The sequence below is a fragment of the Grammomys surdaster genome, unplaced genomic scaffold, assembly GCF_004785775.1.
Source record: "Grammomys surdaster isolate TR1022 unplaced genomic scaffold, NIH_TR_1.0 63, whole genome shotgun sequence".
Classification (NCBI taxonomy): Eukaryota; Metazoa; Chordata; class Mammalia; order Rodentia; family Muridae; genus Grammomys; species Grammomys surdaster.
The window spans coordinates 12,817,733-12,830,121 of NW_021604565.1; the positions used below are offsets into that span (position 1 = coordinate 12,817,733).

The 12,389-nt window shown below is 41.4% G+C and overlaps 1 protein-coding gene across 1 annotated transcript in view; it reads left to right on the forward strand.

Moving 5' to 3' along the window:
• The window catches only part of Vps13b (vacuolar protein sorting 13 homolog B), a 585,584-nt gene that overhangs the window by 536,770 nt on the left and 36,425 nt on the right, over positions 1-12,389 (forward strand). The window contains exons 45-53 of the mRNA XM_028767027.1: positions 248-331; positions 509-684; positions 1,222-1,392; positions 2,104-2,305; positions 3,207-3,395; positions 6,606-6,752; positions 8,171-8,454; positions 10,799-10,926; positions 11,109-11,308. Of these exons, the coding sequence (XP_028622860.1) occupies positions 248-331; positions 509-684; positions 1,222-1,392; positions 2,104-2,305; positions 3,207-3,395; positions 6,606-6,752; positions 8,171-8,454; positions 10,799-10,926; positions 11,109-11,308 (1,581 nt within the window). The remainder of the gene's footprint in view (positions 1-247; positions 332-508; positions 685-1,221; positions 1,393-2,103; positions 2,306-3,206; positions 3,396-6,605; positions 6,753-8,170; positions 8,455-10,798; positions 10,927-11,108; positions 11,309-12,389) is intronic.

The following is a 12,389-nucleotide window of genomic DNA, read 5'->3' on the forward strand; positions in this document are numbered from 1 at the left end:
TCATTTTCGTCCATTTAAGAACTGGATCTCTTCATTCTCCCACCATCTCCAGTCACTGTCCATGTGCAGACTTCTTCACTTTTGCAGGAAGGAGTCCCTTTTCATTTTAAGTCTGGTTTTGCTTCCTTGGTTTTCCTAGTGGCTTTTTCCTGTAACTGTAAACTTTCATCATCTAAACTGGTACTCTATTTTGCTTAATTGTCAGGCTGTTTAGGATCTTACAGGGCCTTTCCTATCTCGTGTGCAGGTGCCTACTTCAAACAGCTCCATTATTTATGTATGGTGCACAGTTTTGACTTTGGAACCTAACTCTCAAGTCCAGCAGCGAATGGTGAGTGTTTTCCTAATCCTGAAACATGGTGTACGACACTGACCTTTCCTATTCTCAAGTAAATAAGGTCACAGTGACCCAGGCAGGAGATTTATTACACGTGTGTTTCAGCATCAAACAGCTGGAATACTCCAACAAAGCAAATATGAAAGTTGTTCTGTCCTTTTGTTTTTATAGATTGTGTTCAGCCCTCTTTTTATCATGAGAAGTCATCTTCCAGACCCCATTATTATACATTTGGAAAAAAGAAGTCTGGGTTTGAGTGAAACACAGATTATTCCAGGAAGAGGGCAGGAAAATCCACTGCAGAATGTCGAACCTGACCTTGCACATCACCTGACATTTCAAGCACGGTATGAGCAAAGTGGATTTTCCAAAGAAGTAAAAATTGGCCTCAAGCTATTCTGGGTACATGGGTGCAGGCTTACTTACGTTCTGACCTGAGAAAAATGTCATGTAAAACCTTCCATTCTTATCCATGACTTTACATAGAATTTGGCCTTTTTTCATTAAGCTTATAAATAACCAAGTGGAATCATAAAAATGTAATTTAATTTAGATTTTATTGACACCTTCCTGCAGAGAAGAGATGGCTAGAGATCTCACCCAAGCATGGGTAGGTGGGAGGAAGAGCCAGGGCACAGATCATCTAAAAACTATGTCATAAATCTCCAACTCACAAAAAGAGAGGGGGGAGGGGGAGGGAAGGAAGGAGGAAGGGGGGAAGGGAGGGAGGGAGGGAGAGAGGAAGAGAGGGAGGAAGGGAAGGAGGGAAGGAGAGGGGGGACACTTCACAGAACAGTGTCAATCTAACTACATTTCTATGTGGATTTTTTTCAGTAAATTATAGATCACTTTAAAAAATCTGTTAATGTTTTTTCATTTCCTAGAGAAGAATATGATCCTTCAGACTGTGCTGTTCCCATATCAACAGCCCTCATTAAGCAAATAACCACTAAGATACAACCTGGAGGCACAGCTAATGAGATGCTGGAGGAGTTCTATGGGTCAGAAAAGTCCCATGAGCCCATTTGGCCTTACAGTAAGAAAGATTCTGACAGGTGACAATCTTCATTAATTTTCTACATGTACTTCTAAACATTAAGAAAAACACCATTCACAAAATACTAGCTTGTTATTGAGACTTTTTGTGGCTGAAAAGATACCCGAGTATCATACCTTGCAGGAGAAAAGACTTACTTTGTCTCACAGTTTCTGAGCTTTCAGTCCATTGTGGGAGGGAAGGCTTCACAGCAGAGCAGCTCCTGTCAGAGCAGCCTGAGTGCAGGAGAATGTCTTCGCTCTTAGCTTTCTCTGTCTTATTTTTATTCTCTCTCAGCCCCAACCTACTGGATGGTGCTGTTCACATTCAGAGTTAATAGTCTGTTGAACCATCTTCATCAGTCTACCCAGAGGTGTGTTTGCTAGGAACCTCATGTATAGTTCTCAGTCTAGTCAAGTTGATAGTCTGAGTTACCATTATGCCAGATAGAGTAAGTCCCATGGAGCAGAGCCTCTGAAGGCGTCAGGTTCTTGATGTCATCTAGTTTCACTTAGCTTGATGGATATTTTTACTCTAGAGTAAAGCATCATTACAGGAAAGCTTCTTTCTCCTGCTTGCAAGTGCAGCACTGGGTGAGGCTGGTGTGCAGTGGTATCTTGCACAGTGGCATCCTGTGGGAGCATTGTGTGTCTGGAATGCTCAAACATACTTAATAAATCCTGAACTCATCATATTTCAGTGAGTCACTTGGATGTGTTCTTTGGAACAGGAATGAGCAGCTGAGTCAGTGGGATAGCCCAATGCGAGTCAAACTGTCAATCTGGAAACCATATGTTAGAACCCTGTTGATAGAACTGCTACCCTGGGCCCTGCTTATCAATCAATCCAAGTGGGACCTCTGGCTGTTTGAAGGAGAGAAGATTGTTCTACAGGTTCCTGCTGGCAAAATTATTATTCCTCCTAATTTTCAGGTAATATAACTTAAAACTAGCTTATTCTTTTCTCTCAGTAACTAGATTGTATTCTGAGGTTGCACTTGCATCTTAACAGGATGCATTCCTTATGGAAAACTGACCTGGCTGGTGCATACATAAAGGGATGGAATGTTCTTTGATATTTAAACATTTTTCAGATGTGTTTTTCCTCATCAGCAGTACTACTTCTGGCTAAACCATCACTGCATCTGATGACACATACTCCTTACATTCCCATTGTGGGCAGGCATTTGGCAAGCATGGGAGCTGTGTTAACCACTGATCACCATCCAGCCTTTGCCTTTGTAACTGTACTTGGATGTACATCATTGTGAATGTCACTTGTTAATTATAACACCATAGAATCATTAGTGTCCTGGGTAGAAAATTCTAACTGCAAACTAAAAATTCACAGAAAGAATTCATAGTCTGCCACCAGAGACTTTATAAAGCTAACCCATTTCAAGAAGCAATATAAATTTATAAGAAAATCTTCAAAAGAATATTTCCTAGTAGAGAACAATTTCAGAAGTTCCAGTTTATAAACATCTTTATTCAATTGTAGTTTTCCTATTTCTTTAAGTAATCGGATGTACTTACCTTATGGAATTGGAATGTTAGCCTATATAGGCATAATGTTGCGTCTTATTCTGATGTCAACTGAGATGAAGCCTTTCGGTTTTTAAGTCTTTGGAATTGATGGGGTAGTCACAGCTTGAGTTTGATTTTTCTCTCTTCCCTGAACTTGAATATCACTGTGAATCAAAAGGATATTGGAAACCAAAATAAAAGTACAGGGGACTATTTGGTTGCTTTAATAGATCTATTGTATATTTTTTTTAATTCCTGGGGATATGGAAGGGTTAAGAACAATACAATTGAGGCATTGTTTTTCCAGGAAGCGTTTCAAATTGGAATTTACTGGGCAAATACAAACACTGTGCACAAGTCATTAGCAATTAAACTGGTCCATAATCTAACATCTCCGAAGTGGAAAGATGGCGGTAATGGGGAGGTAGTAACACTGGATGAAGAAGCATTTGTTGATGCTGAAATCAGACTCGGTGCTTTCCCAGGACATCAGAAGGTAAGATCTGTGTGGATGTGGTGCAGAGAAGATCAGATGCTGTGCTCTTAGAGGGTTTCAAGTGTGTCTGCCTCCCCTTCTAAGTCCCTTTCTGCTGTTACTCATTCTAAATAATTTATCACAGTGAAATACTTGTTTTCTTAACTTCCTAGACTTCTGTTTGACAGTGCAATTTTTTTCTCTTACTAGTAGTAAAACCTGGGTTAAAGAACTTATCGAGTAATGGCTCCATTTCAGAGCCATCACCAGTCATTTGATTTATAGTATGGGAAGTGGACTTATTCCCAAATATTCACAAACTGTCTTTGGCCTCCTTCTTCAGAAAAGGAAGTAGGGTATCAAACACTATGACTCTACCGGGATGGTTATCTTTCTGGAAAGGGTATCCTGATCAAAGCAATAGGACTAATCCGATTTTCTTATGGAATTATGTTACAAGAAGTAATCATATTCTTCAGCGCATGATTGAGAGGTTTAGAAAATGTGATTTGATCATATTTACCCTCCCTTCTGTGCTCACCCAACTTTGTGTCCCTTAAAAAAAAAATCAAGACCAATTTTTGCTGTCAAAATAATATTTGATATGTGGTCTTCCACTGGATCCAGGATAGCTTATAGTGAGGGTTGGGGGCTCCACTCTTAGAGAACACTGTCTCTGTCTCTCTCTCTCTGCCTCTCTCTCTGTCTCTCTGTCTCTCTCTCTCTCTCTCTCTCTCTCTCTCTCTCTCTCTCTCTCTCTCTCACACACACACAGCAGCTAAAACTTGTTGCCAATAGTTCTACTGGTAGGGATAGGATTCTACATCCAACTTCCATTTCCGTACGGGCCTCCTGGCTGCCTGGACGTGCATAGATGTTTTGTATGCTGTTGCAGCTGCTGTGAATTCTTGTGTGAGTGCAGCAGTGTCTGCAGGACAGTGTCTTTGCTTCGTCTGCTGCCTCTGGCAGTACACTCTAACCACCCCTCCCAGCCTTGGGAAGTAATGTAATACATTTCTTCCCTGCGGGGCTAAGCATTATGCAGTCTTTCTATGTCTTGATCAGTTATGGGTCTCTGTGTTAACCAACATCTACTGCAAATAGAAGCTTCTCAAATGAGAGTCGAAAGATGCATTAATCCAAAGAGGGGATCCTGGAACAGTTACAGTTAGCAGGGGAGGGACTGCACCATGCTTTTAAAGCTGTGGATACCAAGAATATCTTTGGTAAAATACAAACGGCATGTACTTGTCAGCATAAACCTAAAACCTATACAAGCCAATTAGCTGAACAATGCAGAAGTGTGTCTCCTGGACTCACGTCAGTCTGTAGTGTTGTAGCTACAACAGAGAGACTCAGGCTGTGCTTTTCATCAGCATGTCAGCTGTCCTCAGTGGGAGAACAGAAGGAACACCTCATCAGCACAGTTGCATTCACAATGGCTTTTCCTTTGGGAAGAAGTTAGGTTTTTGTTGAGCATCTTTAAAAGAGCCTTTTGGAAAAAATATAGGAACACTTGAGTCACTTTTTTAAAAAACTAAATTTTCTTGAAACAAGAAGTTCACCTTTGCCAATATTCAAGACTAGTATTACATTCCTCAAAGTTGACTGAGCAACATATGTTGCTGCTGCTGACCAGAGTACTAAAGTACATGGTAAAAGCCATTCAAATCACCTGAAACTGAAGAGTCGTAAGTAGAAAACTGCCATCAAATACCCAGTACATCTAGCATCTTAAAAGTGGTCACAGCGTGTCCTGAATAAATGTTTGTGTGTGAATAGAAGAAAGGGAGAGAAGGAGGGATGGAGGAGAGGAAGGAAGGAGGGAAGGAAAGAAGGAAGGGAGGAGGGAAAGAAAGGGAAGGACAAACTATAGAAAAAATCTTAAACATTTTAGAGTCAGGACTCCTTTATACTCTTAAATATATTGGGCTCCATCAATTTTTATTATATTAGAAAATAAACTATAACTTTTTAAAAGTATATAAGGACTTCATTATATCCTACTAGCAAAAGAATATGGCATCATATATTGTACCGTCTCTGGGAAATACTAGTGTATACTTATAAAGAAGTTAAAATACAAAGATAAATAGCACCTTATTATTATTAGAAAAGTGGTTGTGACCTTGGGACTCCAGATATATATACTGCACAACCTCCCTGGAGAATGCTATTCCAAGGGTACTGCCTATTACAAGGATACCATCAGGCAAGTAACAGCTCTAGCTGTTCTCCAGAAATGCTGCAAGACAATAAAGTGACACACATCACAATAAAGAGCAGAACCATAAAGCTAGACCACATGGGTTCCATCTTTTCCTGTGTCTTAGCCAAGCTGCTTTCTTCTTCTGTACTATGAAAAAAATATTGACTACCTCTTGTAGGTGGTATGAGGACTTGGAAGTATAATATGTATTAATATGTATTTAATACTTCAAACACATCAGAAGTACAGTATAAAGTTATATGAGGGTCTGTATTTTTTCTTCATTGCCATCTTTTGTATAAAAGTTCTCTAAATTCCCCTTGATGCAGGCTAGAATTCTGAGGGTTCTGCTAGAATGAGCTGAGGAGGAAGGATGCTGGGTAGGAGCCTGTTGAGTAAGACGTGTGATGTTTGTTTACCTATAAATGATTTGTAAATACTATTGGAAATAATTGTGAAATAATCTGAAACAAGTAATTGTTCCATCACTACTGATGGCAGCATCAGTAATTGCTTTGCTAAAGGGCCCTGTTGTAAGTATTGGTCCCTTGATTGGCCAACACATTTCTGAGACCAGAAAGAAGTGCTATTAAAAATATTCCCCCCAAAATTAAAAACTGGTACTGTCTCAGATAAGTCTACATATAAAACAACCCTTTAAGAGTTGTTGAGGCCATGGAGTTAGAGAGATAGCTATTCTTCCAACAGACCTGGGTACCCACATGGCAGCTCCCAACTGTCTGTAACTCCAATTCCAGGGGACCTGACACCCTTAGACTCACATGCAGACAAAACACTAATGCACATAAGATAAATACATTTAAAAATCATTGAGACCAGATGTGATGCCGCACACCTGTAATCCCAGCACTTGAGAGATATAAAGGCACAGAGGTCCAGAAATTGGGGCCAGCTTGGGCAATACTAGAGACTTTGTCACAAAACAAACAAAAAATAGTCAAGAATTCTTTGTGTGTATCTTTGTGGTGTAAAAACTGTTGTCTTCCCAATCTCTCCCACAGCTATGTCAGTTCTGCATCTCCTCCATGGTGCAGCATGGTATACAAGTTATTCAGATTGAAGATAAGACTACAGTAATCAATAACACTCCATATCAGATATTTTATAAGCCATATTTGTCTGTCTCCAACCCCTGTTCAGGAAAGGAGGTAAGTAATCCGTAACACGGTTTTCACTGTTTCTCCCAGTTCACTGTAAACAGGCTCAACTTTTTTTAGCCTGGAGCAAAGAAACTGCTAACACTGAATATAGAGATCCTATTTGTGCTGAATATAAAACCGTAGATGGCAAGTTGAAGTTGCCACAGAGACAAGTGAGCAGAAACACTGGCTGCCACAGCCCTGGCTGCACAGCCCTGGAGCATGCTGAGTCTTGCTAGTGATTGTGGACTGACCTGGAGTGAGCCATGGCTGTGCGGCGTGGCAGTACTCGTGGGTTATCTCATCGTGGCAACATGTGCAGAAAACAAGTCCAGTGATACTTGGGATGTTTAACATGGCTCTTTGTACAGTTAATATGAACACTCATATTTTAGGAAAGGAAAGAATTGTTTTTCAAAGCAATGTGCTACAGCTCTTTCTTGCTGTCAGAACTATCTAGTAGATGATTGTCACTGTGTTACTGTAGTCTGTGCTCAGTATTCTTCCTTTTGGCTCCTAAAGGTTATTTTCAAATGATCAAATAGGGTGGATGTTTTCCTTTTAACTTAGAGCGCATTGTGTAATTACAGAACATCTGAACAGTGGAATTTCCTTGGACTTCACTGATTTGACACATCTTCCTAGAAAGCGGAGGCTTCCTGCCTCCCTGCAGCCAAGCAGTGTCCCGTTTTCAACTCTGACCCTGTCTCAGCCAGCTAGGATTTTTTTTCCATATATGATAGTCCCTAGACATTCTAGGAAACTATGGGACAACAGGAGATTTTTTAAGTCTAAAAATCAGAGGTTTGAGTTGCAGAGATGGCTCAGTGGCTAAGCATGTCTGCTACTAAGCCCAACAGCCTAAGTTTGCTCTGGAGAACCCATGCAGCAGAATAGAGCCAGCCCCAGCAAGTTGTTCTTTGACTTCCATGTGTGCATGTGTGTACATACAAATACACTAAATAAACCAGTAAATGTAATAAATTTTTCAATGGAGAGGCTCTAACATCAGAAACCATAAAAGTCCATTTGAAGCCGCTGTCAGCATTTTCCTCCTGTAAGTGAGCCTTACTGTTTTGTCTTCTGAGTCCCCAGTTCCTTATCCTGAGTCTCATTCGGATGTGTTTCTCTAGATTCCCCCTATCCAACACAACTTCCCCTCAGGTACATGGCATCTCTCTCTCCAGGCCATCAGGACAGTGAGAACTTGGCACTGGCTTTTAAGTCAGTTTTTTATGCCTGAGAGGCAGCCCTTTGCTTGCATGGCTGTCCTTGTCACATTAGGGCCTCTGGGTGGAGACAGGATCACTGGCATGCCGGTGTCCCCATTGTGGCCACTTTGTGAGAACACATGGTTATGGTTTCTTAGAAGAGATGCTTCTTTGTGCTACTATAGTGAACATGCTCTCTCTGTGTTGTCTTTTCAGCATTTTCACATTCCAGACAGTGCTACTTTTAGCATTTGCCCAGGGGGAGAGCATCCTGCTGTCAAATCCAGCTCCCTGCCTTGCTGGGACATCATGCCTGATGTGGGGCCATCAGTGCTAGACACAACCATGCTTCAGAAACAGATACTGCTGGGCTTTTCTCCAGTACCAGGTGCCGAGCACTCTCAGTGCTGGAGCCTGCCAGCCATCATTAGACGAGAGATTCCCAGACAAAGTGTAGCAGTGCCCTTTGGAACCTTGAAGGAAAATGGATTCTGTACCAGGTATTTTACCCAAGTGTGAACACTCTTTGCTTGTCATTGTTGTTGCTCATCAGGAGACCAGGGGACACAGAATACCAGTGCTCTCAGATGTCTTGAATGAAAGAACTTTGAGACATTGGATACACTTGAACAGAGGTCATGATCACAAACAAGTGGTCTGCTTAGATGATTTCCCCCTTTAGATCCCCCTTAGATGATTTCCTCTGCTTAGATGATTTCACCTTAGGCTGCAGGCCTGGGATAGTGCTGTGCCGTCATCGAGTGGCAGGGATGTGTGGTAATGAAATTGGGAGGCCCAGCCTTGAGGAGCTCTGACTACACAGTGATGAGACGTGAAGGCAAGGAGTTCAAGAGAGTTGAGTTGGAAAGTTTTCCTTTTCCAATATTGTACTTTTACTTCAAAATGGAATTTTTCACATAAGACATTTAGAGAGATAGTAATGTAGATAAACACAAGCCAAGGAATATTCTATGCTGTGGTTGTTCCTGCACGCAAGCTATTCCAAATGCAGATCACAAATTATGCAAATGACAACCACAGGATTGGTCTAGAGAGGTGTAATTGTTTGTTCATGCTGATTTGTATCTTGTGGTTGTTTGGTGTTAGTGTCTTTTCTGCAGCATCCAAGAATTGCTTATTTATGGTGTATATAGCCACGAAAGAAATCACGCTGTGACCCTGTGAGAGGACCATTTTCTCAGGATCCTGTGTTATAGACTCTGAGATTGAAGGCATCCCAGGTTTTTGATGTATGAAGAGATTTTTAATACTCATTTTAAAGATTACAACTTACCTAACAGATCTCCATAAAGATCAGGTCCTGGTTCTCCACACATCCTTTCTTGTTTCCTGTCACAGAGATCCTGATTGAACATCCCCCCGCCCCCGCCCTATGAGGATAGCTGCTCTTAGTATTTATTTATTTATTTATTTATTTATTTATTTATTTATTTATTTATGTTTTTCGAGACAGGGTTTCTCTGTGTAGTTCTGGCTGTCCTGGAACTCACTCTGTAGACCAGGCTGACCTCGAACTCAGAAATCTGCCTGCCTCTGCCTCCCAAGTGCTGGGATTACAGGCATGCGCCACCACCACCCGGCCAGGATAGCTGCTCTTACATTTGGTTTTAGATAACCCTAAGTGTGTTGAGTGCTCTTGAATGGTACATGAATTATTTTTAAATGGAAAGTCAATTTTTTTAACAAAAGATGTAGAAATTATATTTAAATTCTCTAAGACTCATATAAATTAATCCTATATGTAAATATTAAAGTAAGCAAGTTAAAAGTATGATTCTATAGTCTTGGCTTCAGCTTTACTATTGAAAGGAAATTGTGAGGCTGGCTTGCCTAGCCCCTCAAATGAAACTGCAAAACAACTTTCTAGTGCACGTGAAGACCTAACTCTGAAAAGTGATGTGCGTGCTCTTGTTTGCCCTCTCCTCCTCCTTCGCACCTCAGGCCAGCGGTGCGTGCTTGGTGACATTGTGGCTGCGTTTTCACCAAATGCTAATGGACAGTTCCCGTTGTCATTGTCATGCCAGACAAGGACAGCTGTAGGGAGGACTCTGGGTGGGATTTGTTGTGCAATGGTGACCCCTTTCCTCATCATCCACTAAGAACCGCAGCCACCTCCTTTCTTTAATCTTGATAATTAGTACAGTAATCAGAGAGAAATTTTCCTTCTGTTTAACCATAAATGCCACCTGATAATCTACAGAACAGTGGGAGATTTCTCCTCATGGTAGCAGGTTTTTCGTACCTGTGCAGCATCTTAAAACAGAATCCCAGCTTTGATCTGGTGGTCAGAATGCAGGTCATGTATGGTCACTATGTGCAAATTCATAGCACACATTATCAGTTGCCTACATTTAGAATAAAAAATAGAGCAAACACACAAATTCTCTGAAATTTCTAAAAAGGAAAGAAAGAAATTAAAAATGGGTCAGTTTTTCCTTCACCAAAATTTACCAAACTTTTTGGGGAGGAAGACGTGCCTTACTTAAAGAACTTAAGGCAGGTAAGCACTGAGGACAAGGGCCACAAGCGAGGTTAGCACAAGGCCAGCAAGTCTATGATAGTGTCATGGAGGGTTTAATTTAAAATCCTTTTTTGCATTTTTTAGTGTTTTACTGTAAATGAATATTACTACTACTATGATATCAGTAAACCTATATACATGTACATCAACTATTAAATGAGGGACAGGCTCCTTTTCTGGAACACATTCCCTCTGAGTTAGAAAAGCCATGTTCCAGAGTCTGGAATACGTACATTCAAAGAAACATGAATTGGAGAGAAGCCTGTGTCCCCTGAAGCCACGTTGTTGCTGGTCTGTTCCAGGGCAATAGCACTGACGTATCAAGAGCACTGTGGAGTCACTTACTTAACCCTCTCCGAAGACCCGAGTCCTCGAGTAGTTTTCCACAACAGATGCCCGGTCCCGATGCTCATAAAGGAGAACGTCAGAGGTAAGTCTCACAGCCCTGAAGTAAAGCAACACAGGAGTAGATTCTTGGGGAAATGTTGATGTCGTAGATACCTGAGGCCCTGAAAAGAATACTTACTAAAGTGTCTCTCATCCCTGCCACATTGTTTGATGTCTCTAAGACCAAGTCTGCATGTGCCCCTGCCCCCGGTTTTAACTTTTCAGATATTCCAAAGTTTGAGGTTTACTGCAAAAAAATTCCTCCAGAGAGTTCAGTTCATCATGAGCTGTATCACCAGATTATCAGTTACCCAGACTGCAAGACCAGGGACTTACTTCCCAGCCTCTCTCTGAGAGTAGACTCCATGGAAGAAATGACAGCAGAGTGGAGTGACCCTGTGGACATCAACAGTCAGGGGACACAGGTCAGTGACGCTTACCCCAGACCCAGCTGGCTTGCTGGTTGGCTGCCTGCCTGCCTTCCCTCCCTCTCTCCCTTCCTCCTTCCCTCCTTCCTTCCATCCTTGTGTGGTATTCGTGTGTGTGTGAGCATGCATATACCATGGTGCTCATGGAAAGCCAGAGAACAATCTGTGAGAACCTGTTCTCTCCTTCCTCCTTCTGGGTCATGGATATTAAGCTCAGAAGTCTAAATGCTGAACTTGTTGGACTGACAAGATGGCTCAGCAGATAAACGAACCTGCTCCTAAGCCCGACAGCCCATGTAATCACTAGGACACACGTGGGAGAAGGAGGGAATCACCTCCCACACATCCTGTGACCTCCACACACATGCCCTAGCATATGTAGACACACAGAGGAAAGAAAGAGAGGGGGCAGGAGGGAGGGAGGAAGGAAGAAGGAAAGGAGGAAGGAAGAAGGAAAGGAGGAAAGAAGAAAGGAAGGTACCTCAAAAATGAAAAATAAATGCTGAAGCTGGTTCTGTGTGAGGACACTTTATAGCAAATATGTGAGGACGCCACATGGTAAAATGATCTAAATGTCAAAGATAAAATAGATTTATAGGCTCCTTTAAATACACAGTTCAGCTGTCCACATTTTAGGATGGTTATAGTATTAACTCTTGATTAATTCTTTCTTTTGAAAGCATGCCAATTTTCTTTTTATTTATTTATTTATTTATTTTTCAAATCGTAATTTTTACTTATTCACACAGGGGTTATAAACACAAAAAAGCAGGACATGGGGAAGGGGATGACACTGTGGGTGTTCAGGGGGAATACAGATATCTTTCAGAACAGGGTATCGGCTGGGTGAAGGTTCAGGGGACAGGTCGCTATGACTCTGCCTATGATTCACTTGTCCTTATCTAAGTTGGTACTGTCTGCCAAGGCTACCTATTTACAAGGTCTATGACTACTCAGGCTGGTATATTTCCACAAAAGCTGCCTGTCTACAATAGCTTATAGCCCTCTGTTTCAATGTTTTTCCACTCGTTTTGTTTTGTTTTGTTTTGTTTTGTTTTGTTTTGTTTTGTTTTGTTTT